Here is a 26,447-nt window from a genome sequence, read left to right as displayed (position 1 = left end):
ACCAGCATCTTTAGATATGTTGTGGATGCTAGACCACAGTGTGGTCCAGCTGGTTTGCTGGTATCCCCACTGAGCCGCTTAGCTTAAAGAGACAGTTCACCCAAAAATAAAAATCTGTATCTTTCTGTGTTCCACTACTGTTATTTTTGAGTGAGTGGAATGAAAAAGTAGATCTGGAAGAATGCAAGGACTGTTTATTGTCACATGTTAAGGTTCAGAACAGCAAAAAATTATAAATGTTAAGTATATGTGCAATATATTTCACATGATGAAACTATATGATAGCATTGTGTGAGGAATAAACTAGTTTTAGTTACCCTATTTAAAAATACCCTGTACCATTCTTCCCATGTTGGCAGAAATGAGATTTATGAAAGAAATTTGTTCATGTAGAGATTGTATGAATTTCAGATAAATTAATTCCACCAGAAATGGTAAAGATTCTGTGTCTGGGTATGTTACAATATTTACTATATTCCACTTTTATTATATATACTGGCAGAAAATAATGAAGTGAAACTGAGAAATTTAAAGGTCAGAATCATATTGAATGTATAGAAACGTCATTTCTTCGACTGAAATATGTTGGCAATAATTTTTTTAATAAGTACAAATTAATATAAATTATAAACAGTATAAAAAAGGTATATAGGTCGTGAGCACAGATTATTTAATCTCCAAAAAGTCTGTATTTTTAAACAATCTCCTGTTTCTCTGATTTATGAACATTCTGATGTTTATTATCTCTTGCTTGTAATAATTGTGCTTTGAGAATATTGTCTGCAGCTTTATTTCCAAGCCTGCATCTGCCACATAGAGATGAGGATCTTGACAATCTCATAATTAGGGCATTAGAAAGGCCCAAAACTCAGATTATGTTACAATATAAGGAAAGATAAATCATACATCTATCATCTGAGATTTTTATTAATGTTAAAGGAGTGTGAGATGATTTGTCTGACTTTCAGGCGGTATTAAGAAAATTTAATATTGTTTTAATGATGTTTTTATCACCATTGAATTTTTCTCATTTCCATCACTGGAGTGATATTATATTTTTAAGTGGTGAGAATACAAAGCAGTTCTTTATAGCTATAAACTACACTGATGCTTCTTTCTCCCATTCACTAGGTTTTATGCATTTAGTTTATTTCTTAGTTTTATTTTGTTTTTTAAAGTAACGCTTCAAAACTGTCATGTTTTTTACAACTCTAAACCAAAACCGTAACATAAAGTGTCGTCATGATGTGCAAGCTGTCAGTCAACTCCAGGCTAATAATTCTTGTTGAAAAGCAAAAAGAAAGAATACAATAATGAAGCACAACACATGTTCTGCACCACATAAAGAACATCTGAATGGTGGTGTTCAGAGACCACAGTGCTATTAGATAGTGGTCCAACAGAAGCATATTTTCCCCATCTGCCAATCTCCCTGCTTTAAAGCAACACTAGGGAGTTTTTTCGACCTTAAAATAATCTCTTTAAAATTAATTTAGTGGTAGGACAACTCTTAACTGGACGAATTTTACTGCCGCTGCTACCTAAGCAGCCCTCTATCGGCTGAAATCACACTTGTAACTTTGGTGTGCGGGTAGGTAAACAAGCCCTGCCCTTTACCTGCTTTACGGCATACGTTACGTTTTACTCGTAGCCTGGGTGAAGTTAGCCAACAGCTAACAATAAGACGAAACAATTTAGTTCAACGCAAGTCTCCAAACCATCTCCATGGCAGAGCCAGCAAAAAAAAACAAAGAGGAAAAGAGAGGGAGTGATCGGACAAGAGCCCGAACACGAATCAATATCTGACAGACTTACACTCGGTGGTGCGAGATGCAAGAGGCAACGGGTTGCAAAACGGATGGAGAACTAGCCTTCCTGCTTCTGGATTTGAAAGTCTTATATGAAATTTTTTTCTTAATGTCCTATACTTTTGAGCTTATTAGGCTGTGCTCAGGTTGTTTATTGGTGCACTAACGTTACTGGTTCACAATTTATAACCGTAAGATAGACTAGAGATAATATAATGTTGCCGGCTCTCAATAGCTTATGTAGAATGATCGTGCCTCGTCTGGAGTGACTACCAAACCACAATAAATGTTTTATGGTCAAAAGTTGCTGATTCCTTAGTTCATGAACGTAGACTAATGTTATCGGTGTCTATAGTTACTATGCCAGGCACAATTCCCACAGCGTGTTGTAGTGATGGGAATTATGATTCATTTGAGTGATTCGTTCTTTTTCAGTTCGTTCACCAAAATGATTCGTTCAGATTCGTTCATTGATTCGTTCAGTGACCATTTCTATAATACGCCAGCAGGTGGCGAAAAAGAGTTGTGTTATGTCAACGAACGTATTAATGGACGTATAAACTGATTACAGGCTTTATTAAAATGTGTGTCTCTGATCTACTTATTAAATAAATAAAATAAGTCTAAATAAGTGGTTCAGATGGCCAACGCATAAGGTTTTTCTGCATAATTTAAAAGTTAATTGTTTGGTCATTTACACATTCATAAATCTAGGATTATGTTAAACGTAAAGTTTATGTATTTTAAATAAACAAGCGTGCAAAGTAGCCTACCTGTAACTGCGCTTTGCATCCGCTTTCTGCTGATTGCTGAACGAGACTCACATGCTAAATGACCGCCCTACAGTGTACTGTACACTCTCGTTCAATTCGTTCATTTCGTTCATGAAAGACATGTACCACCAGTTCGTTCAATTCGTTCACGAACGAGATCTCTCTCTCTCGTTCAGACTCAACAGAGACTTGCTCAGTGTGGGCGTATTGGTTCAGGGGAAGATCTAACCAATTACATGTCACTTCACAGCCGGAACTGGAATGCTATTTGCTGACGTGACGCGAATGAGAGCTAACCAATACTTTTTTGTTTTTCAGTTTTTGGAGAAGACTAAACGTTATGAAGTCGTTTTTATTTGAAAGAACAATAAATGATACAAAATGCACCCAAAACACCTGTGCTTGCAGTACAATAACTGAGTGAACAGGGCTTGACATTTTCCATGCATTAAAAATGACAATGTTCATTTGTCTTTGTTACATTTAACCATCAGCTTGCATTATTTTATTATATATTACGTTCGTTGACATAACACAGCTATTTTTCGCCACCTGCTGGCGTATTATAGAAATGGTCACTGAACGAATCAGTGAACGAATCTGAATGAATCATTTTGGTGAACAAACTGAAAAAGAACGAATCACTCAAATGAATCATAATTCCCATCACTACTTCTCATGTCTTCGAATTATGTGCTTCTCTTGGAGGTTTTCCAAGTTATTGCGCTTTCTCTTTTCGGGTTGGGTAGTCAGTGAGTTTATTTAAGGAAGGCACAGGGTTAATTTAGACTCTGCTTGCTCTGAACATCACATAATAACATCATGAAAAGAAAGCGCGATGGCCACACCAGAGGCCGCGGTTAACGCAGATCTTAAACAGCACTGGGCCGGGGCCGGGGCCACCCTCCTCCTCCTCCTCCTCCTCCGTGCTGTCTTCCCCCGCCTTCAGTGCTTAGCATGCAGGGTCCAAAATGATCACTTACCAACTATTTAACAGGCTTCGGTAAGTAAACAAAACCAGCTGGGCAGTAACATTATCAAGATGCAGTAAAGTAACCATTGTGACATTATGTAAAGCATTTAGGTTAGTGTTTTGTATAAACTGTGTTTGTATGTTTACAGTGTGTATGCATGGCAGGTTTTTGCCCGTGTGTGTGTTCGGGATGCATTGAGTCCCATCTGCTGCAGCAGTATGTTAGTTCTGGTTCCGGGACCCGTGCAGGGCTCTGTGTGCCTGCGAGGGCGGTATTACTCTGTCTTGTTTGAGTTCTCAGTGCGAACATGCCGCGGAGGGCCCTCGTGTTCATGCGGTGTGAGTCAGTGTGTTGAGCGCTCACATATTATCTGGTGGCAGGGAGAAAAATTCTGTGTTTTCCACCTCATATCCCCTGCAGCTGAAACAGAGAGTCAGAGATGCTGCTCATAGCTGGCACTCCATAATAGACAGTGAATGAAAACAGAGAGAAGAAAAGTTTAGATTGAATAGATAGACAGACAGAGACTATACAGTATATAGACAGGCTAACAGGTATCAATAGATATAGGCAGACAGACAGGTATAGATAGATATAGACAGGTAGGTAGGTAGGTAGGTAGGGATAGATAGATAGATAGATAGATAGATAGATAGATAGATAGATACTGTATATAGACAGATTGACAGACACTTTACACAGGCAGACAGACAGACAGACAGACAGAGATAGACAGGTAAATATAGATATAGACAGATAAACAGATGTAGGTGGATATAGACAGATAGACAGGTTTATTGTTTGTTTATTATTTGGATCCCCATTAGCTCTGCCAAGTAGCATTGCTAATCGTCCTGGGGAACATCCAACAATTAAAATCTATTCATCATTTCATTAGGGATGTAACGATTCACTCAGCTCACGATGCGATGCGATTCACGATTCTGATCTCACGATGCGATTTATTCACGATTTACTCACGATTTATTTTTACAAAATGAGTTGAAACAAATTAGATAAATGAACAACTTCCCTTGCATTATTTCTTAAATGCTTCACGTTTCTTTGTATAATATATTTTTTTATTTCAAATAACAAAACTAAACTGCAATTTTAAAACAAATTAATAATAGAAAAAGTATCTTTAATATAAACAAACTAATACTGTCTGTGCTTTTCTTGGATTTTGTTGCATTTAAGAAATATCAGCATGTCCACGTTTCGGTTTGCAGTGAACATGGCGGCCCCTGCTGTTCAAAAAATGTATTGCGATTCAGTTCACACTTCAACCGATTTGAATCGTCACACATTATAATCGATTTTAGACCGACTCACGGTGAATCGTTACATCCCTACATTTCATATATAAAAAAACTTAAATAGGTAGATATAGATATAGACAGATAGACAGGTAAAGATAGATAAAGGCAGATAGACAAATAGAAACACATAGACAGATATAGATACAGACACATAGACAGATATAGATAGATGCAGAAAGATTCTGCTTTGTTAACTATTAGTTAATGCATTAGCTAACAATGAACAATACTCATGCACTATTTATTCATATTAATTCATGTTAATTTCATTTACTAATACATTATTAAAATCAAACGTTGTCACTGTTAGCAATAGTTAATGCACCATGAACTAGCATGAATAACTGTATTGACATGAACTAACATACATTAATCTACTAACAAAGATTAATAAATGCTCAAAAACTAAATTGTTCATTGTTAGCTAATGTTAGCTAATGGCTAATGCATTTACTAATGTTAACAAATAGCACCTTATTGTAAAGTGTTACCGATTATAATAGATAAGAAATTAAAATTTGTGCAATTTGCAGAACCCACGATCCTGGCATTGCTAGCACTGAGCTACACCATTTCTGGGACACAAGTGGGGTATGCCAGTCTCTCTTCTTTAGCCTTTTCCAGGCAGTCTATTTCTGTAGACACCCTCTCTTATTCTACACACATACACACAAAAGCCAATGGGAATACTGAATGGTTCAGGTTTATCTGGAACCAAAGCTGTAGTCATCAGTTTATTATGTTCCATTATAAAGACATGGTTAAAAGTATGAAGGGAGATTCACAGAGGTGACAGTTGTGGCAGGGCCGCTGTCATAGTCTGATAACTCAGCTCTTTATTTAGTCCAGGACTTCAGGCCTGTCGAGATTCTCTCTGTTACTTTGATCAAAGACCTGTATGCCTGTTGTGTATGCATGCTTTGCAGAATGTGTCAGTGTTGCAGTGAAAATCTGTCAGTGTTTCTTTACGTCTGTGGAGTGTGTGAAGGAGATAAAGACTTCTAAACTTCAGACTTCTGTTTCTAAACCTAGTAAGCTGCCTTACTGTCTAAATGGAACTAAAATTGAAGATGTAAGGTGAGGAACATTTTATAAAGAATCAGCTGTATCTCTGTGCAGCATACAAATGTGAAATTCATTAAACATTAGGCTCAATTGATTTTAAACGGTTCATGATAATAATGCAAATAAAATACATTATTTTAAAAGTAATCTTATGAATGAAAGGATGCTTCATCTGGTCGGTGTTGATCATTCATTGGGCTGGTTTTGTTATATGGACCAGGGAACCATACTGTAGGTAGTTCACTAGGTTTTGGAACAAAGGGAGGGATTTCGTATTCATATTGTGGATTCAATAGGTGTGTGTGTGTGATCGGTAAGGTTATCACGACCGATTATCTACAGTAGGTCGTGATCTCATTTTGTGTTTAAGCAACACATAGTTCCACCATGTGTTCTTCCTCACAAACTCCTGAGACATGGTGATGGCTGACATACTGTATTGATGTAGAGAAGTAAAATACTGAAAGCATCAAATTAAACATTCAACACATTTGAACAAAGAACAAGGATAAAATTCCTTTATTTATTCAGTCTAATTCGGTTTATATTGTGCTTTTCACAGTGTGTATTGTTGAAAAGCAGTTTAACAAAAAATAATGATATTGATATAGGTCATAATCTATCCAGCTTTCTTCATCTAGGCATCAAAACAAATAAAGCAATAAACAGCAATATTTACCTAAATATTTTAATAAAAATTTAGTAAAGCTTTTTGTTAACAGTTAGTTAATGCATTAGCTAACATGAACTAACAATGAACAATACTTCTACACCATTTATGCATCTTAGTTCATCTTAATGTCAACATTTGCTAATACATTTTTACTAATGCACCGTAAAGTAACACAAGTTATTCTATTGACATTAACTAACATTAACAAGGATTAATACATGCTGAAAACTATATTGCACACTGTAAGTTCATGTTAGTTAATGCATTTGCGAATGTTAACAAATACAGCCTTACTGTAAAATGTCACGAAAATGTTACTTTATGAACTGTGCCTAATTTGAAATACTTGTAGTTATATAACTTGTCAGTTAACTGCATTTTTCCCCTTTTGCAGGCGTTTGTCGCACTGATTCTGTCTGAGAGACTCTTCTGGGCTCTGAACCCTCCTCCTAAACACACCACCAATCATCACTGGAGTCCAGCACCAACTACACAGGTACCAGCCAATCCCTGCTGTTTATCTCCAGAATGACCAATTGCAGGTTTCTCCCTCTGTGAAATCATACGAAGTGCCTCTGTTCCCAATTATTTCTAGATGGTGGCATTGGTGGGTGTCGTCCACCTACTCGTGGAATTGTGTGCACATCAAGAAATGTTTTAAAATTCACATGCGTGCAGCAATCTACCAGTGAATGCCCAGCAGTGTATGCGATATAAAACATTATTAAATATAAATTGAATATTTATTGCAAATCTTTTTTTGTGAATGTGCTTCATTTTTATAAAGCAATTAACATGCATTTGTAGATCTCATTCTATTCATTTGTGAATTCGTGTAATATTTGTGAACTCTGTTTGTTTATTTGTGGATCTGAAACAATTGTAACCCTATGAGAGAATGCTTTTAGCCGTGTCTTTAGAAAAACAGGAGCTGTGAGTGGGTTGAGAGGGCAGAGGAGAGCTCTTCAAACTGCGAATGAGCATGACGCACACCCTCAAAACACCAAAACAAAAGCCATTTTATAAGCCACGCTCTGCCTTTCTCGCTGCCTCTGTGTTTTCAACCATAGCTTCAGCAGACGCCTTTTTATTAGCTTCATCTTGCTTTGCATGCACGTCGGGCCTTCGGAGAGCTGCGGAGGCTCTTATGTTTGGTCTAATGAATGTTTATATGTTCATGGGTAGGACGTGTGGGTCGATCTTCCCACGAACGGACGCCCACACAGTGAGGCGTGAAAGAGATGGGATTCATGTCTCTGTTTTGATGGAACACGTGCAGACGTTTACTTTGTTTTAACATAAGGGTTTCCATACTCATAAAGGCGTGTTAATGTGCAGTACGATTGTGGCTAATCTTCATCAATGCAAAGGAGATTAGCATGAAGATTTTTAAGTAAGACACCAGTTCTCCTGACTCAAGTTATGAGTGCAGTCATGAGTCACACATTTGAGGATATTTTACAGAGATTAGAAAATAATATGTCCTCTATACGGCACATAACTCAATAACTCTCTCTTTCTGTTTTTTGCTAGCCTTGCCGCCATATTAGCATCAATATCAGGCCTGCAGGCAGTGCAGAGCAGTGCAAGATGTCACGACCACACTTATGCAACCTTGTTTTTACTGTCTTTACAGCCGCAGCAGATGCATAATCCAGCCCGCAGGCTTTAATCACACGTGTAAGAAGCTGTAGCAGTATTATTTGTATAGCAGATTCAATAGTCCCACTGTAGGTGTGAATGTTGAAATTCACCTTCGCAAGGTCCCACAACAAACAATAATAACTTTTAAATATAGCAGAGCGCCAAAAGGAAAACAAACTAATGAGATGCCGATAAAAACACCTGTGATGTGCTGGGTTGTCTTATGCAGTTCAACTAGATGAGTGATATTTTTCCATAGACAACAAAAATCCTAAAGGAGCATTCAGGATTGTGAATCGAATCGCAAACAGAATTGCTCTAATTATTAAGACTTAAGACCAAGCTAAAATTTACTAAAATTATATAAAAATGGCATTACTTCTTTTTCAAATCTTACTTTTTTTGTTCTTGCTGCAACCATTAACATTGCACTAAACCACTGCATTAGAAATATAGTTCACTGAAAAAAATCCTCATGTCCCCATATGACTTTTTTCTTCTGAGAAAGACAAAATATGTTTTAAGAAATTTCTCAGTTGTTTTGTGTCCATACAATGGAAGTCATTGGGAGCCAATGTTGTTTGGTTACCAACATTCTTCAAAATATCTTTATTTAGATTATTTTCATTTTTGGGGCGAACTTCCCATAACTAAGACTGCATTACCTGCAACATCATCTTAAAACAATTGCTAAATAGCCTTTGTGCTTTTGGTTTATATAATTTTTTCTAGGGCAATTTCATTTAGACTTTATTGGATAAGTGATTGAATCGAGCTGCCTGAATTGAAAACCCTGAAAAGCCATGACATTGTGGCCAAACTTTTTCACATAATCTAGCAACCCTGAGGAATGTCACACAGGATAACTGAATACCCGGCTCGGTATATTGAATTTCTCACAGATACCGTGACAAACCTGTGAAGTTGTGAAGTATTGAAGAGGAAATGGTACTCAGCTGTGTTTCAATAGAATAAGATATCACTTTATCTAAATAAAACCCACAAGTTTATGCTAACTTCTCTTTCTGTTGCAAATAAAATCCTATAACATCCCATAAAACATAGTTTATTTAGGCACATCTGTCCTCCTTTTATAACGTCAGATGTCAGAAAACATTGGAAAGTCTTTGACGGCTACTCAGTCCACACCGAGCTGACACAGTCCAGTTACTGTTCTGTCTGTTTTTTGGCAACGTATAAAACTGAGCTGTACGTGCGAAAGTGTGTGCGTGAGTCCAAGGCTCTGCAATGCAGCTGCAGAGGAGTGAGCCAGGAATCCTGAGAAAGAGAGAGAGAGAAGAAAGTGGAGAGTAGAGATATACCGATTTAACTGGCAAGTAATTGATGTTACCTGCCAGCATACACATTATATATATTGCTTTAAATATCTAGAAGTTCATTCTTGGCAAGTTGGTCGCGTTTACCGCTCGATCTGGAATTTGGCATGGGATCTAGCTGACATACTTGACTCCATTCACATGCTCAGAAACCCAAAGTTGTTTGTTTTAGAATTAACCATGTCAGTCACTCCATTTCATCTTGTCATCTGTGACATGGTTTTTAAAGCATTTTCATATTGATGTTATGCATTTCCATTTGCATTTTACTTCCAAACGTCTGCATCACGTTGCCTGCTAGTCATGCATTGCAAACCAGATGCTTAAAGATGCTTTGAAATGGTATACAAAAGAGTTTCAACAAAGGTTTATGTGAGGATTTCTTCCCTCGTGTGGGTTCAGATTTAATGTTCATCCAGGCACAATTGCTTTATTCATTTATTCAAAAACTGTTTACTGTCGGCATGTGCCATATTCCAAGGATTAATCCAAGATGCTGTGATTGGTCTATTCGAATGTGTATTATCTATCACAAGTTATTAGTCAAAGTTATAAAACTTGGAATGGGAAAAGTTAGTAAAGTCTTTGAATGTCAATGCAAATGTTCATCTTACAGTGGGGCAATTTATTGCCGTACCCCGTAGGGAGTTCTGACAGTAGAAACAAAATCCCTAAAAACAGTTTGGGGCTTTAACTTCACAGCTTCCCAGACACCCCTAAAGGTTGCAGGGTTTGGATTGAGGGCCGTGTGAGGCCCAGGGCCGCTGATGTCTGCCAATTGGCTTTGGTTGCAGGGAGAGATTGAGGTTTTCTGCTTCCCTTTCTGGGAAAAATAAGGTCAGAGCTGTCACTTCCATCTGGGTTGAAAGAAATGTCTCGTCCAACTGCCATCCTCTCTCAGCCAATTGGAATGCGCTTGTAACCACCATACTTTATCCACCAATCAGAGCTAGGCCTGCAAGGGTCAGGGGGTTAGTTTTGGCATGGGCGCAGTTAACTGTTGATAAAAATCATTCCGCTTAAAATGCATTTACATTTATTATTCGTTTTTTTATCCCACATAATAGTCACGTTTAAAGGGGTAGTTCACCCAAAAGTGAAAATCCTTTCATCATTTATTCACCCTCATGTCATTCCAAACCTGTATGACTTGATGTTTATATGGAAAGGGAGTTATTTAGAAGCATGTGGTTTTTGTTTTCTGGTTTTGAAAAACATGAGCATGAGTAAATACTGAAATAATTAATGAAAGAACTCTCCTTTTAAGTTAATTGAATTAGCATTAAATTGGATTATGTTGATGTAAAAAGGATGTGTATGGCTTTGAGATCCTTTCCTTTTTTATCAGCAAGACTATGAAGTCATTTTCCAGTGTCTTTAAGATGCAGGGCTTGTATTATTGGTCATCTGCCTTCTCAACAGCCAGCCCTGTGATTGTCTTGATCTCTACGCAGGAGGCAGGTTGACTTCCTGTTGTGCTTCACCACAGAGTTTGCAAAGAAGCAAGATGAACAACACAGTTTGTGAAGTATCACCCCTCAGGCTGGACATGAAAAGATTTTGTGGCTGTTTAACCACCCTGCTCTTTCATGGATGTGTGACTGATGAAGTGGACCCCCATCTTTGTGTGCAGGAGGTGCCCCTGCAGAGCCACAATGGCAGAAAATAAATTGGAGTAGGCAGTAAGTCATAAACAGATGTTTGTGATGCTGCTTTCTCTATCCCGGCGCAGTTTTTGGAATAGACAGCGTTTGTTTAGAAGAAAACAAATAGCATATGACTTTGGTTTGATCTGATGTGTGGAATCAGATGTTGTTTAGGAAAATGTAGGTGTTAGTTTTGATCTTAGCTTCGGCTTTAGGAAAGAATCTTCTGAGGCAAGCCACTTCACTCTGTGGCCATCTTGGCAAAATCCCCAGCTATTTGACAAAGAGCTAAATCTTCCCAAATTGTTTAGTTCAGATTACCAATAAAATCTGTCCAAATTTGTGTAATACAGTAAATGATGCTATAGTTGTATAGCCCTGGCCTATACCAAGGCATATGTCTTTCTTTTCCTACAGCCACCACATTGAGCATCTCTCATTTATTTTTCTACAAGTGATCTCCTCTTGTACTAATCTGGATTTAATCATATTACTCAGACCCTTGGGGAGCAGTACTATGTACCCACACTCAGTATACTGTATATTATTTGTGGGTTGAGTTAGTTGGCTGGCCTCAAACCTGGCTCTGCCACAGCTCCTAGCATACGTTCTGTATAGTAGCCTGGCATTCCGATCTGGTACCATGCCCAGTGTACCACACCTGCTGTCATTGCAGTCAGTGCCTATCCAGACCCCCCATCCCCAAGTTTAATGACTGTTATAGCCACCTCTACCCATTAGAGGGTGCTACTTCTCACACACTGATGACATAAAAAAATTGTAGCAATAGCCAACAATACATTGTATGGGTCAAAATGATCGATTTTCTTTTATGCCATAAACCATTAGGATATAAGTAAAGATCATGTTCCATGAAGATATTTTGTAAATTTCCTACCGTTAATACTGTATATCTCAACTTTATTTTTGTAAATGGACGCAGCAAAATCGCGAACATAATGGCCGGAAACACTACTACAAGCTTCGCTCGCTGCTGCCCGCTCTTTGGGAATTAAACACTCAAGTTTGGTATCTGTAAAGCTTAGAATTTCTGCTTTCGGGTTCATCTACTCTCCACAATGTCATCACAGCGGTAAGCCAATAGAGAGTGTTAAAACAAAGCTGTTTCTTAGCAATGGCCTGCTACAGCACCTCTGATGAACAACTTTAAAGGTGATTTTCTCAATATATTCAGATTCCAGATTTTCAAATAGTTATATCTCGGCCAAATATTGTCCTATACCAACAAACCATATTATCATATATAAACCATATATAATCAATGGAAAGCTTATTTATTCAGCTTTTTTTTACCCTTATGACTGGTTTTGTGGTCCAGGGTCACATACTGTATGGGCTTTCATGATGCCTGCAATTGGTTGGAAAGTGACCTTGATCATGTACAGAATGCTTAAAGCAAGCAAGAGAGAGGGAGTGAGACTGAGCTGTGACCTGTTTAGTGATATTCTAAAGGGAGTGCTTTTCTAAATCAGAACATTGCAGAGTAAATAAAGTGTCAGTCCCTAATAAATAACTCAAGTCTCTGGGTTATCCTGAATGTCTGTCTCTGTCACTCTGAAGTGACGTTCACACATACAGTGATTTGCAGCTTCGAAGTGACCAGAAGACAGTGCAGTTGACCTTTTTTTGGTCCTGTGGCACAAGCTTTGCTTGCATTTTTGATTTTGTCACTTTCTTGCAACATATCTCAATGTGTTTCCGAAACTTACCTTAAAGTACTTTTTCCCCACATAAAATGTTTTTTTTTCAGCTAACAGATAGTGTTGAAACCGATGTCCTGAGAAACTACACATAGACACACCAGACAGCCCTGGGCTCTGTAAACAGCAAAAAAGAGTGAAACTGCCCACACTTTTTGCTATCTGCCTGTGAGTCACATTGCATTTTCAGAAGTACTGACCTGTCTTCGGAGGAGTTGAAGTGTGGTTGAAGAGTGGCCTAGATCAGTGGCGGTGACGGACAAATGTTAAACGCCACAATCTTTTCAATCAATTCAAACTTTTTGAATCTTAAATATAGCATGTCACTTCTTCCATGTTCCATGTAGCTAAATACATATTTTTTCTAGAGGGTTGTTTTCGGTTGAGCTAGCTATATTTGACCTTTTCTGCCACTGTTTCAAAACCTGCATAACCATGACAAGCAGTCATTCTAAAACTTCATTTACAACCAGTTGCACTAATCCTAAAAGCTTTGAGATATACAGTACTCTCAAAAACACCCAGAGAGGGATTGCGGGATTGCGGGATGGAAAGAGAGGTAGTGAGAGAGAGAAAAAGGAAAAGAAGGCGGTGTTCCTTATGGATTTACTGTCAGTCAGAAAGAAATAAGTGCTGGCTGATCAAAGCCATCATCAATGACTATATTAGAAACACTGATGCCCTTCAGAAACACCACAGAGCAAATAAGATATCATGGGCATCTCTGGTGGCCCAAAGTCAGTTCCCAACTGAAAGAGAGAGGGCAGAGACGGCACAAGCAGACACTACAGATTACGAATTACAAGTTACCACTCTAAAACTCTTGACTTGTCTTTAATTGCTGGTGCTGTGAAGATGTCCGTCTTCTCTTGTCTCTGCTTTTCATTATTATTTATGGAGGCTAATGCCCTTCTTGTGACATAGTACATTTTTTATCACCCATGAAACTTGCATAGCCGACAGGAGTGAATGACATTTGCTATAACCAGAGGTTACATTGGGAATTTAGAGGTGAATAAAATCTGGTGGTGATCCTGCTGCACCCTAGGATATGATATGACTAGTAAAACTAGTATGACTAACAAACAAATGTATGCCTTGTGTAATATTAAATGTTCATATAAGTTTAGTATTTGTATAGCAAGTAAACGTATATGAACCTAATACGTTTAGTAAAATAAGTTGTTATATTTTAATTCTGCTTTTTCATTGTTTTTGTTCATGTGTAGCTTCATTGAATAATGGAATATGTATTTTGGTCGAATTAACGGCAGTTTACTTTGATACTGTTTTCTTTTTTTAAACAATCTGCTTTTGGAGCAGGTTTTCTGCGATTTTCTGGCATCCTCAAACATATTCTCGCCTCTCCAGCCTATAATGTCCCTCCACATATAGTCTGGTCCAGTTTGCATCTTGTTCTGGCCTATAACCGCCCCCTTTTTTCATCCTTAAAAAGAGATACATTTACTTGAGGCGAGACGAACTTTAAGTTACTTTGCTGAAATTGATTGAATTAATGCTTTACATAAGAAAGTGTGTTATCAATCCTGACTAAATGTTAAGGGCTGCACAATTAATCGTGATCGATTTTAATTTTGGCTATCAACAATTATGAAAATGAAACGATCAAGGTAACTATTATTGTACCACATTTCAGTTCGCAAGGATTGTCTTATTTAATTTAATTTACATTTTTATTTTTATTTTAATTATTCGAATGTATGCATTCATGCATATCTATTTTTAAATGTATTTTTTAAGTGGAATCCAGCGTTAATTTGACAAGTCATTAATTAATAATGTACACATTTATTGACTTTGTTTCCCAATTCAATAAGTAATCGTGTTGTGTGATGAATTTTTTCATAATTTAGCATTCCTACTAAATGTGCAAATGCATTGGGTGTAAAAAGACCTCTCAGTATGAAGCACTGTAGCAATTACATGTCAAAGTTTTGGTCATTAAACTGAAAAGTTGTAAAATGAAAGGGCAAGTTAAATGCGTTGCCTTGTAGGATACAATGTCATGGGATACAACGAGTAAACAATGAGTAGCTCAGGTATTCCTCAGGTATATACAAAAAGTATGCATACTATATTGCAGAAACAATAAAGATAATATGGTAGTACACTGTTCCAAACACAGCAATTCAGATTTGTTCACTGACACTGCTTCTTTGTCTTTTAGGAGTAAGGAGTGACCCCCTCCTCTCTGGTTCAGATGGCAGACGGTCGGCAACCTGAGGACAGCGGCCCCCAGTGGTCAACGCCGGGAGCCCAGGGCTCATCCTCCCCAGGTGGGCATGGAGAGAATGGCTTCTCTTCCTCCTACAGGGCTTGCCAGCCAGGTGGTGCCCAAGCTGGTTCTGCCACCTCATATGCCAAAGAGAATGGTTTCAACGGAGATCTAACCTCTGGACACGCTGTGACTGCAGGTAAGGAATAAAACATGGATATAATTTGACATGAGTATTATGTCCACAGAGATTGAATATGCGGCAGAGAAAAGTTCTCTATGGTTTGATTGGTTTCACTTGTTTGGGATTGTTTACTTTGAAATAGCTGATTTACATATGTTGATTTTCATAGGGTAGAATTCAAGAAGTGTTGGGTAGCCAGATACTCTTTTGGCCAAGTGCTGCCCACTCAGACAGACTGATCAATCTGTAAAGGGACCAACTCAGTTTGTTGTGTTTTTATATGTGCTGGTTTAAGGGGGAGGCATGCTGAAATAGATTAAATATGATATAGACTGGCCTTCTTGGCTAGACTAAAGATGTGGCTTTGTGAATGGTAAGGACGATATAAAGGTACAGTATGTGCAATTGTAAAGGAATAAAATGGCAAATGACAAATCTGATTTGTCAATAGATTTTTCTAAACTGTGGTGTGTAAAGAAGCAATGCACAATGTGAGACATTGTACACGAGACAGGCATTTTACTTGTTAAACACACAGATCAGGACAACTCAAAAACAAATCCTACGCAGGAGTGGCAGTTTATTATTAAAAAAACATCCGTGGTCTGGACGTGATTTGGGTTTCTAAATGTATAAAACGTCATAAATATACTGTGTAAATTGTTATAGTATAATAAAAATGACTTGTACTGTGAAATAGATTTTTACTCATGACATGCCCCCATCCCAGCAAAGTGGTTATTCACGGAAACAGAAAAGAATGTGTAGTTGTATCCCTCCAGAAATATTCCAGACTATTTCTTAGACATAAATCTGAAGTTTCATTGTATCCATTCCTTACAGTTTTGGTGCGCAATATATATTAAATGTCAATCTGTGAGTGTGCTATCACAGGATGAGACTAGAGGTCTTTTTGGACTTTTATTGCATGAGTGGATTATATGGTCCCAAAATTCCTGCATTACTGAAATATTCAGACAGATAATTCATAGCAGTCAAACTGCATATTATCCAAAGAGAACTACAGCAGGGGCGAAGCTCCCCGCGCTCCTTAATGTATGACACCTAATAATTTACATTTACATTTACATTTATGCATTTGGCAGACGCTTTTATCTAAAGCGACTTACATTGCTTTATCCTATACATTTATACATAGGCATGTGCAATCCCTGGGATCGAACCCACAACCTTGTCTTGTTAACGCAATGCTCTTACCACTGAGCTACAGGAAAGCTATATAATAATATATATAATAATGCCAACGAAAGGAATGACATAATTAACCAAGAGTGGACAATTATCTCCAGTTCTTTCCATAGCAATGATAGACCAAGGTTAATAACAGACTGTTACGATTTTAAAAGTCGTGCTGTGTTATGCCTTTGTGCGCGTTTCTCTGAAATCGTTTAATCTTGTTTTAGATACTTGTGAGTGCAGAATCTTTGGCATGAGGAAGTTCAGCTGGAGCATCCCCGTCTCGGTATGTTTGATGCCTCGGGGGTGCACGATAAAGAAATTGAGGTGGCGCTTCTCTTGTGTCAGCAGAAAAAATGTAAAAGATTGTAGGGATGCTCAACAAAGGTTTGGCAGAGTAAATTGTAGGGCAGCGGCTGCCATGGCAACCCTGTGATAGTGAGAGATGGTGCTGTGTGTTCTGCTCAGGGGGAGGGAGTGGTGCTGCTAATCACCCCTATAATGATGGACCATAACTACCTATTACACACAGCCAAACAATACCAGCAGTGATGTGCACTTGTGAGGGTATATAGTACATGCACGAACAGGCATAACAACATATGCATGATTTCAACTATTTGAGGGAAAATTCACAAGGTATGCCAGTTCACTCCAAAATCAAGTATCAAGTAAAAAATTGTGGTCTGTAAACTTTAAGATTTCCTTTATGACCATTAGTTGTTATGACAAATATGCTCCCCCCACTCCAAATTTTGTAATGATAAATAAAGATAGATGCAAATTAGTGTATTTTGACTTGCAGTAAGCATTTAGATAGCATAGATCATACAGTCTGAGTGCATACTGAAATCTCATTTCTCTCTTTTGATGCAGACTTTGATACACTTGGGACGGTGTTGTTAAGATCTTTTATATTTCATTTGGGGTTTTGAACAGTCATAAAGCAGTAAAACACGTTTTTGAGATGTTAACATGTGATAGGTTTGTACTGAATGGTTTCTGTGTTAAGGGGTGAAAAGGGGGTGGGGGTTGAGAACAGACACATCAGCAGAAATGTTCAGATTAAAATATGTAGAGAAAGAGATGGATGCATAGGATAGATGAAGAGACAGTCATCCTAACCTGCACTTTGCTTACAGACACCGGCACTTAATGAATCACACATTTGACAGCTCACCTGCCTTCCCATACCTGACATAGATGGAAACTGCAGGATGAATGTAGTAAATGGGGCTGTGTTTAGCACATTGTTTATCATCTGCAATCCAGTAACCCAGCCACTGTACAGTCCTTGCGGAGTCTGTCGCATCCTCCACCACGTACAAGCCAGCCTCCAAGATGGAGAATCGTGCCGTGCAAATTATGTTCAGCACTAATTTTATGTCTATGTTTGCACCGTTACCTGATTTGCGTAATTACTTTAGTGATTCGAGTGCTAAAACAACACAGGCAGCAAATTAAAATAAAGTTATGAGCGAGTGCAATTCATTCTTAGTGAATTCCCCTTTGTATATTTGACTAGAGTTATTATCGATCTGTAGTACAGCTCTGTCTGAAGCTTCTCTCTAGACGGGATCACATATCACCTTATATCATCACCCTGGGAAATCTCTCTATTTTTTTGTTCACAGTATCTTTTTTTGCTTCTTTCCTGCTTTTATTGGTCCCATACACAACCAGTATGGCATCTGCTTAAATGCTTGGTACTCCCTCCTCACAGTTTTTTTAATAAAAATTGTATAGATTAGGAATAAAAATAAAAGTATAAAAAAATTAAAATAAAGAAAAATGGTTATGAGATTATATGTTCTGTAGAATTTAAACATATACAGCCGTGAAAAAATTAACAGACCATTCCAAATTTCACCAAAATTTCACCATCTAACAAGTGACAAAGTCATTCAACAGAAATGTGAAAGACTGACAGAATGACAAGACACACGAAAACTGTGATAAAAATCAAGGATAACACATAAAAAATTACTTTTGAACTTTTCCTAAATACATGGACAAATATTACTGTTGTATTGCTTAAAAGTGGATATGAGTTTTCTTTGCCGTATTTGAGGTCTAAGAAAACAGAGCATGTTTTCTGTTATTTTGACCTGTTTCTTCAGTTTCATTTTCAGCAGATAAATAAATATAGTATTTTTTTTTTAGTTTAGGAGAAATATTGTTAGTAGTTCACAGAATGCAAAAAATAATAATTTTACTTAAACACATACATAGTAAATTATAAATAGTAAATTCAGAAAAACTGAAAATAATTTTGAAATGGTTTCTTAATTTTTTTCCGTGGCTGAATATTATACATACAGTATAAAATTAAAAATAATAAAAAATAATTTTGAAGACTAGGGTGGACGAATACTTAATTTGCCAATTTACTTACATTGCGGCCAATTCAGATGTGACATTCTCGATTTTGCTTAACATTGGCGCCATCTCATCATATGATTTTTGGCAGTTTTAAGTATTCATGAGATGCCTCTGCATTCCTGCATTGTCCACTATATGAATCAACACAGTTCCCCCGTCACCCTCATAAATACTTAATACTGCATAAAGTTGGGCAGAAAAGATCACTGCACCGATCCCTGACAGTGAGTGATGGATAAGGAATTCCCAATGCTAATGCTAACCATCCTTCAACCAGGGCTGTGTTAGCATCACTCGTGCGTTTATCTTTAACAGACCCCCATCGTAAATCACTGTGAGAATAACCCATTTCTTTTACTCAGGTCTGTGTGTTTAATTAATCATTCCAGGCAGTTATGCTTTCATATTTCTGTAGTTTTTTTAATGCGAGCATTGCCCAGCTTTAAAGGAGACACTCTGATGATGTCTCCATTAGGAGCTGTACCCAAGGGAAAAATCACTGTTTAACTATTTCTTTAATAATTCAATTGTTTCTCCTTGACAATGAGATTAAATGGAGATAAAATAGAGACTTTGTTTCGTCTGACAAACAGAGCCCAGTATTCTCACAACTGTCTCCATTGGAGTTTCAGAAGAGATCTCAACACATCTCATGGTTCATTGCAGACTTGTTTGTCAAAGCAAATTTGAATATTAAAAGTTATAGAATACACAAAGCATTCAAATATTTATCGTCTGGGCAGAGAAAGCCATACGCTGTAATTCACAGGAGTATGGGCCATAAACTTCAGACACACAAGAGGTGCTAGACTGAGACGCTGTGTGACACAAGACATTACTTTGCATAAAGATCGAGGCACTTGAGAGGGAGAGTAAAGAGTAAAGAGAGATGTAGTGCTTGCCATGGTGCTGTTGGCTTGAATTAAAGAGGCTGTGTTGAAAAGTGTAGTGTCCTGGAACGGTGCACGGGATGGGTGGAGCTGCATGCAAACTCCACTGTTTAAGACTGAATGTGTTCCATGCTTTTTTTATTACGAAATACAAAAAAATCCAAATTTTATTTAAAGAAAATGATTTCTATTGATAGGACTATATTTTATAAAGAGTAAAGAGTATCACCATTGTGGTCTTGAACGAGGCACTCAAACCTTGGCTGGTCCAGGGGAGTTTTTGCATTGTATCGGTCTCTTTGGACAAAGGTGACCTCTAAAATCTGTCATAAAGAGACATCATGATAAAACGGTGCGATAAAAGCACAGATGTACAGAATCGGTAATATGGCTGCGTGTGACTCGCATACCGAGGGTGGCAAAATCCACAGGCGAGGCATGCTGGGAGACCATTCAGATTGGGCCCAGGCTGTGTGTTGCTGTGGCAACGGCTCAGCTCTTTGGCGGGGGAGTCCTGGCATGGAGTACCCAGCCATCTCCCTCCTTCCTCACCGGCTTTGCTTTTGGCAGGCAGACACGATTCAGGGTGCACAGGGAAGCATTTGCCTCCAGACATCCAGATAACCGACATTACACTTTTTGGTAAGAGCTTTGATTTTTCTAATGGGTTGCATAGAGGTTCTCTCTAGGTTTAAGTGGCACCTCGCACTAAAATAGCAGCTTAATCGGACTAGTCAAGTAGTACAGTACAGATATACTGGAGCTTAAATATGTGCTTGTTAGAGATGTACTGATGTACCAATGCATGCAAGTAGACCTGACTTTTTTTAAAACACGCCAAAAGAGAAATGGGAATAATACATACAGTACAACACAGTGTTTTTCACATTCTTATGTGCATGTGCTTGTTTTACATTATTAGATATTTACTCGCATTATTTGCTCTGTGATCTTGTGGCAAACCCGTCTGCAATCTGAGCACATCTCACGCAGACGGGTGTGGACAGTTAAAGGGGGTTTGAGGATGCTGGGGAGCTGATGTGCTAGACAAACTACTCATCTGCCAGACACAAAGACAGGCATGGACTGGCCAGGTTTGCATTTAAAATTAATCTGGAGTGACATCACTTTACAGACATGGTGAGAAATAGAAAGCACAGGTATACTGAAAAAACAGTAGATAAATGGTTGGCCATATTTTGTAGGTATAAGTTAATATAGTTCATTTGCTTTGGCAAGGAATGAGTGAGAGAGCGGAAGAGCAAAAAATATGTAAGTGCATCGTTTCTTTGTGTCTCTCCGATCTCTGCTCTTCTGTTGAGTCATACCAAAAAACTGGTTGTGCAAATTAGCTTATGTAATTTGTTATTGTACATGTTTTATTACATAGTACACATCTATTTCCAGGAAGTTATAAATGATGATACTTGTCAGGATTTTAGAAGTGAACATTTATTATTTACTTTCAAATCTCATTTTTTCTTAAAAACCTCTTTTTTTTTTACAGTGGCAGCTCATATTGACCAAGGCTGTCAAGCTACAAGAAGGACAAACGCATTTGTGTTTAAAACATTCGATTTTTATAGGTATTACATTATTATATAGCCTAATAGAGCACACAATTTTCAGCCTTTTTTTCTGTTCTTTTCGAGTGATCACTAACCCATTGGCGATTCTTCAAACATTTTTCTTAGTTCTGGTGAAATCAAAACAGCCATACAGGTTTAAAACACTGTGAAGGGGAATAAATGATGTTCGACTATTCCTTAAATGTGAGTCTCCACTAGAGATACTGGTCTCGGCTCAGTCTGACCGCAGGTTGATGGCATACCATGAACTGGAGTCATAGCTGCGTGGGTGAACATTATTCTGATGGGTATTGAACAAAACTCTCTTCCCTTTCTGTGTGTGTGTCTGTGAGTGCGTGGGATGTTGCTGGGACTGTAAGGTGGGCGGAAATTGTGCCTGAAAGTGCACAAGAAATAAAAGCGATGCATTGCTGACTCCCATCACGCAGTCTGTTTTCGCTGGAGAGAGAGTGGGAGTAGCTAATGGCCCTTAATCACTTTGTATCTCTATAGAAAGCTTTGACGTAAGAATCGCTGCAATGTTTACCTTCACTGGTGCTAATGTGTCAGTCTCATGTCCGTGCACGTGTAAGTTGATCATTCCTGTATGGAATGCTTGAAAATATTCTGTTCAAAGATCCGTTTCTTAATCTGTGTTTACCTACATATTTATGGATTTGTAGGCAACCATGGGTGGTCAACGCGAAGTCGATTTGTCTATAATTTACATTGAATAATTGATGCCATTAAAACCGAAGCTCTCTGGTGTGTTGTAAGAATGCAGCAAGTGTGTGAGTGTCTTCAAGAGCCGAGGGATACTTTTATTAGCGCTTTTTAAAATCTATCCCTGGATCAGCCTTGCCAGCCAATCCGTGGGATGGGAACTTAATTTGTTGCAGTATCCGCTTATACCTTCCCTATCTGCTGTTACCATGACGATTTACCCTCTCAAAGTGCTGCCAATTTTCTTGCTGTTTTAAGCATTTTTTCTTTTAAAGAGAGTGTTTTCCTCCATTGTATGTCCACTGAGCAAAAGTTTCAATCAATACACTTGCACAAATGAGAGATATTACAGAATGGAAGCCGCAAAGTCATTTTATTTGGTGTAGAATTGCATAGAAGTGTTTAAAAAAAAGAACAGTTCTGGAAATTTACTAAGCTCTTTAATAACGTGGTGTTATTAATTTTCTAAAATCCTTTGGTTTAGGTTTTCATTGTAATACTGTGACCTAACAAAGCTCTACATGATAAAATGATGAACGCTTTCTCTTTTGTGTTAATATGACTTTCTGTCTTAACAGGTGACAGATATTTTGTTATTGGTTTAGCCCTAGATGATGGTGCAAAAATAGAAATTAGGGAATATTTTAAAGAATTAAAAATGTTCAACCTTGTGCAGTGTTGTAAGGACTAGGGCTGCTAGTCAACCAGCCACCCACCAGAGGGAGCCATCTCCGGAATTCTAGAGTGGACTTTCATGCCACGCCCTCACTTCCTGTGTCGGCCATATTTAAACAAACCATGCCTGCCACATGTTGCGAAGTATTGCCAGTTATACCCTTTCTGCCTTACCAAGCGTTTATACTACTTTGATTACCTGTTATGACCATTGTGCTTGCTATTGGATTTACGTTTATTGGATTACTGCTACTGCTTTGTTTGCCTGATTGGACTGACCCTTTGTTACTGATTTACTGCCTGTTTATTGACCACGGATGTGCTTACTGGATTGTATTAAGATTACCCTTCATTAAACGTCTGCATATGGATTCTAACACTGCCTCTATGTCGACTCTATTACAAGTGTAGGTTATAAAATGTATTTATTTATTGTTGTTTTACCAGGATAGTCCCATTGAGATGTACATCTCTTCTTCCAGGGAGTCCTGGCTAAAATGGCAGCACAAAAAGTTAACCATCAAACAACTTAAGACACATCAAACAGTTAGTGCAAATAATAGATCAAAGAAGTTAATTAAAAACATTCACATGTTTCCTTTAACTTAGTCCATAATTTAAAAAAATGAACAGAATGATTTTTAGTTTTGCACTAACAATAGGTTAAGTTTGCTTTATAGTTCATAGCTTTATTGCTGTTTTTGATACTGAAGTTGAAATTAGAGACAATTGATCTTAAATCAGTTTAAAGGAGCATTGTGGAGATTTTAGCGTCATCTAGCGGTGAGGTTGCGAATTGCCACCATTGGCTTACTCCACTGCTCAACCCTCCCTTTCGAAGCACTACGGTGGCTGACATAGGACAAAGATGTTGTCACGTTTTTGCTTCTTTGCAGAAGGAGATAACGTATTTACGAAATGTGCTCTGTAGAGCAGTTTGTCCGTTCTACTGTAGAAGCAACATGGCAAATTCAATGTAAGGGGATCCACACTGTATGTAGATAGAAATACCTAATTTTAAGGTAATAAAAACATAACGCTTCATTATGTAGTGTCTTTATACACCTCTGAAGACATGGTTATGTATATTGTATTGCATTTCTGTCAATAGATCCTCCTAAATATTACACACAGCAATGTGTAACATGTAGCATTAAAAAAGCCAGTATAACAAACTGATGTATTTACGGAAGAGTATTAGGGCCAAGCAATAAAAAATATATAAAACCGTTTTGAGATTAAAGTCATTATAATACGAAATTAAACCCGCAGTTTTTCGGGGAAAAAAGTCGAAATTAAATGTTGAGAATAAACTCAATAAATTTCGAGAATAAAGTCGTTGTGTTTCGAGAAAAAACTCGTTAAATTTTGAGAAAAAAAACTCGAAATAAAATGTCGACAATAAACTCACTATACTTTGAGAATAAAGTCGTTGTGTTTCGAGAAAAAACTCGTTAAATTTCGAGAAAAAAAACTTGAAATAAAATGTCGACAATAAACTCACTATACTTTGAGAATAAAGTCGTTGTGTTTCGAGAAAAAACTCGTTAAATTTAGTGGAAAAAAGTCGAAATAAAATATCGAGAATAAACATTTATCCTATACCAGGGTCATGTTCATTGCGTAGTACTGAATGAGGACATGGCAGAGTTGTATCACTTAGTCAAGCTATACTTTAGGCTTTCCTTCAGTAACAAAGAAATACTATCAGCGGCTGGGTCTCTTTAGAAGAATTTAACACGTTTTTAACACGACTTTATTCTCAAAGTATAGTGAGTTCATTGTCGACATTTTATTTCGAGTTTTTTTTCTCGAAATTTAATGAATTTTTTCTCGAAACACAACAACTTTATTCTCGAAATTTATTGAGTTTATTCTCAACATTTAATTTAGACTTTTTTCCCAGAAAAACTGCAGGTTTAATTTCGCATTATAATGACTTTAATCTCAAAACGGTTTTATATATTTTTTTATTGCTTGGCCCTAATACTCTTCCGTATGTATCAGTTCATTTATTAACTGCAAAAAGGCACTGAGTTGTATAAGGTTAGTATATCTTAATGCATGTGTTTTTTAACTTTGCAAGCCTAAAACATGATTGAAACAATGATCTTAATGATCTCTGAGTGACGAGTTCAAATACAGTAAGTGAGAAAGTGACAGATATCTGTCAGCCAATCATTGTTTGTAAAAAGTGGTAAAGTGGTCATTCTAGGGTGCATCCCTAATATTTAGTGTAGAAATGCGTGTGTGACTGTATGTGGGCTACCATATGTGTGCACAACTGTCTTTCGCTTACAGTGTGATGCTGCCTCATTCTCATTGTCTGAAATCTCAGTGTAGCCCCACCCTTTTTTAGGACAGCAAGGATGTATTAAGTATGAAAAACGTGTTTGGTTCAACCATGCTAGTATGATCTAGGAAAGTGAGCTACTCGGTGTATGTTGTGAATATGTGAAAATTTGCTTGTCTACATGCTCATGGCATGTGAGTTGATGCATGTGTATGTATGTGTCGCACAGAACAAGTGTCCGCGAGGATCGTGCAGGAGGTAACAGCTGAAGCGGTCGCGGTACTCAAAGGAGAGCAGGAGCCAAATCCAGACTCTGCCGTCAGGCTGCCCTCAGGTAGGATATGCAGGAGAGAACTCTGGGATACTGGAAGCGAGATGTACTCAGGCCTGGTCTAAAGGGCTTTATTGTGTTTGTGTGATACTATGTGTGGAGATAAGAAGGTAAAAGCAGAGGGCAGTGGGAATAGTGTTGTTTTTGATGTGGGTATTTTTGTGTGTGTTTTGCTGACTTCTATCTCTGTGATGTGTGGTTAGTGTTATTGTGTCTGTCCATTTCGTGTGTGTAATGTGTGAACTGATCAAAGCAGTGGAGAGGCTCACCAGGGCTTTCTTTACTTCATAATGGCATATCTGCCCTGACAGCTGGCCTGTCTAAGCTCCTCTCTGCTTGATTTTTGCACCCACACTGCCCCTGGCTATCTGTGTGCGTGTGTGCCAACATAGGGTTACAGCGAGGGCGAACCCTCAGCAGACATTCTGTCTTTCTCTCTCTTATGTCTGGCATCATGCTAAAAGTAGTGGATATTTTTTCATGTTTCTGTGGTCGTGTTGCATGTCTTTTGTGAGTCATTTTGTTGCATGGTTTTATTTGAGATTTTTGGTTTTGAAAGTTCAAGGAAATGTTTGAGTTTCATTTGTTGCGTGTGTGTTACAGTAACCACCGATTTCATTATTGAGACTTTATATAAACTGTGCAGTCTGTTGATGACTTCACATATATGTGACCTCTTCGTGAATATTTCAAAAAACAAAACTGAAGGATTTTGAGCCCAGATGTGTTTTAATTTTTTTATTACTAGTATAGTGTATTTTTATGACATTGATTAACCACATTACAGTTGTTTATTTACTACATACACAATTTTGGTGCAGTGCTTTTTCTTTCAACTAAACTGTGCTTTTTATAATTTAATTACATTTAATTAAAATTAACTAATACAAGAGAATAAGTCCAAGAACGATAATGAAAACATTGAGTCCAAGAATATAATAAAAACTGCACTTGGAATGGCAACTCTTTGTCATTGTCTTAGTAATATGGATTTATTGAGGTCTG

At 37.7% G+C, this 26,447-nt stretch overlaps 1 protein-coding gene across 21 annotated transcripts in view; it reads left to right on the top strand.

Annotated features, from left to right (window-relative positions):
- Nucleotides 1-26,447, top strand: part of map2 (microtubule-associated protein 2) — an 84,196-nt gene that overhangs the window by 31,191 nt on the left and 26,558 nt on the right. For 15 of the 21 annotated variants that reach the window (XM_057336564.1, XM_057336563.1, XM_057336562.1 and 12 more), the window contains exons 3-5: nucleotides 7,010-7,111; nucleotides 15,152-15,398; nucleotides 25,341-25,445. In XM_057336564.1, the coding sequence (XP_057192547.1) occupies nucleotides 15,185-15,398; nucleotides 25,341-25,445 (319 nt within the window). In that variant the 5' untranslated portion in view covers nucleotides 7,010-7,111; nucleotides 15,152-15,184. Of the gene's footprint in view, nucleotides 1-7,009; nucleotides 7,112-15,151; nucleotides 15,399-20,288; nucleotides 20,495-25,340; nucleotides 25,446-26,447 lie in introns of those variants that run through there. The other 6 variants (XM_057336566.1, XM_057336576.1, XM_057336573.1 and 3 more) reach the window with 3 other exon arrangements.

This window comes from Triplophysa rosa, linkage group LG6 (assembly GCF_024868665.1).
Source record: "Triplophysa rosa linkage group LG6, Trosa_1v2, whole genome shotgun sequence".
Taxonomy (NCBI): domain Eukaryota; kingdom Metazoa; phylum Chordata; class Actinopteri; order Cypriniformes; family Nemacheilidae; genus Triplophysa; species Triplophysa rosa.
The sequence above is the reverse complement of the archived record's forward strand: the minus strand, read 5'-3'. Positions and strand labels throughout refer to the sequence as shown.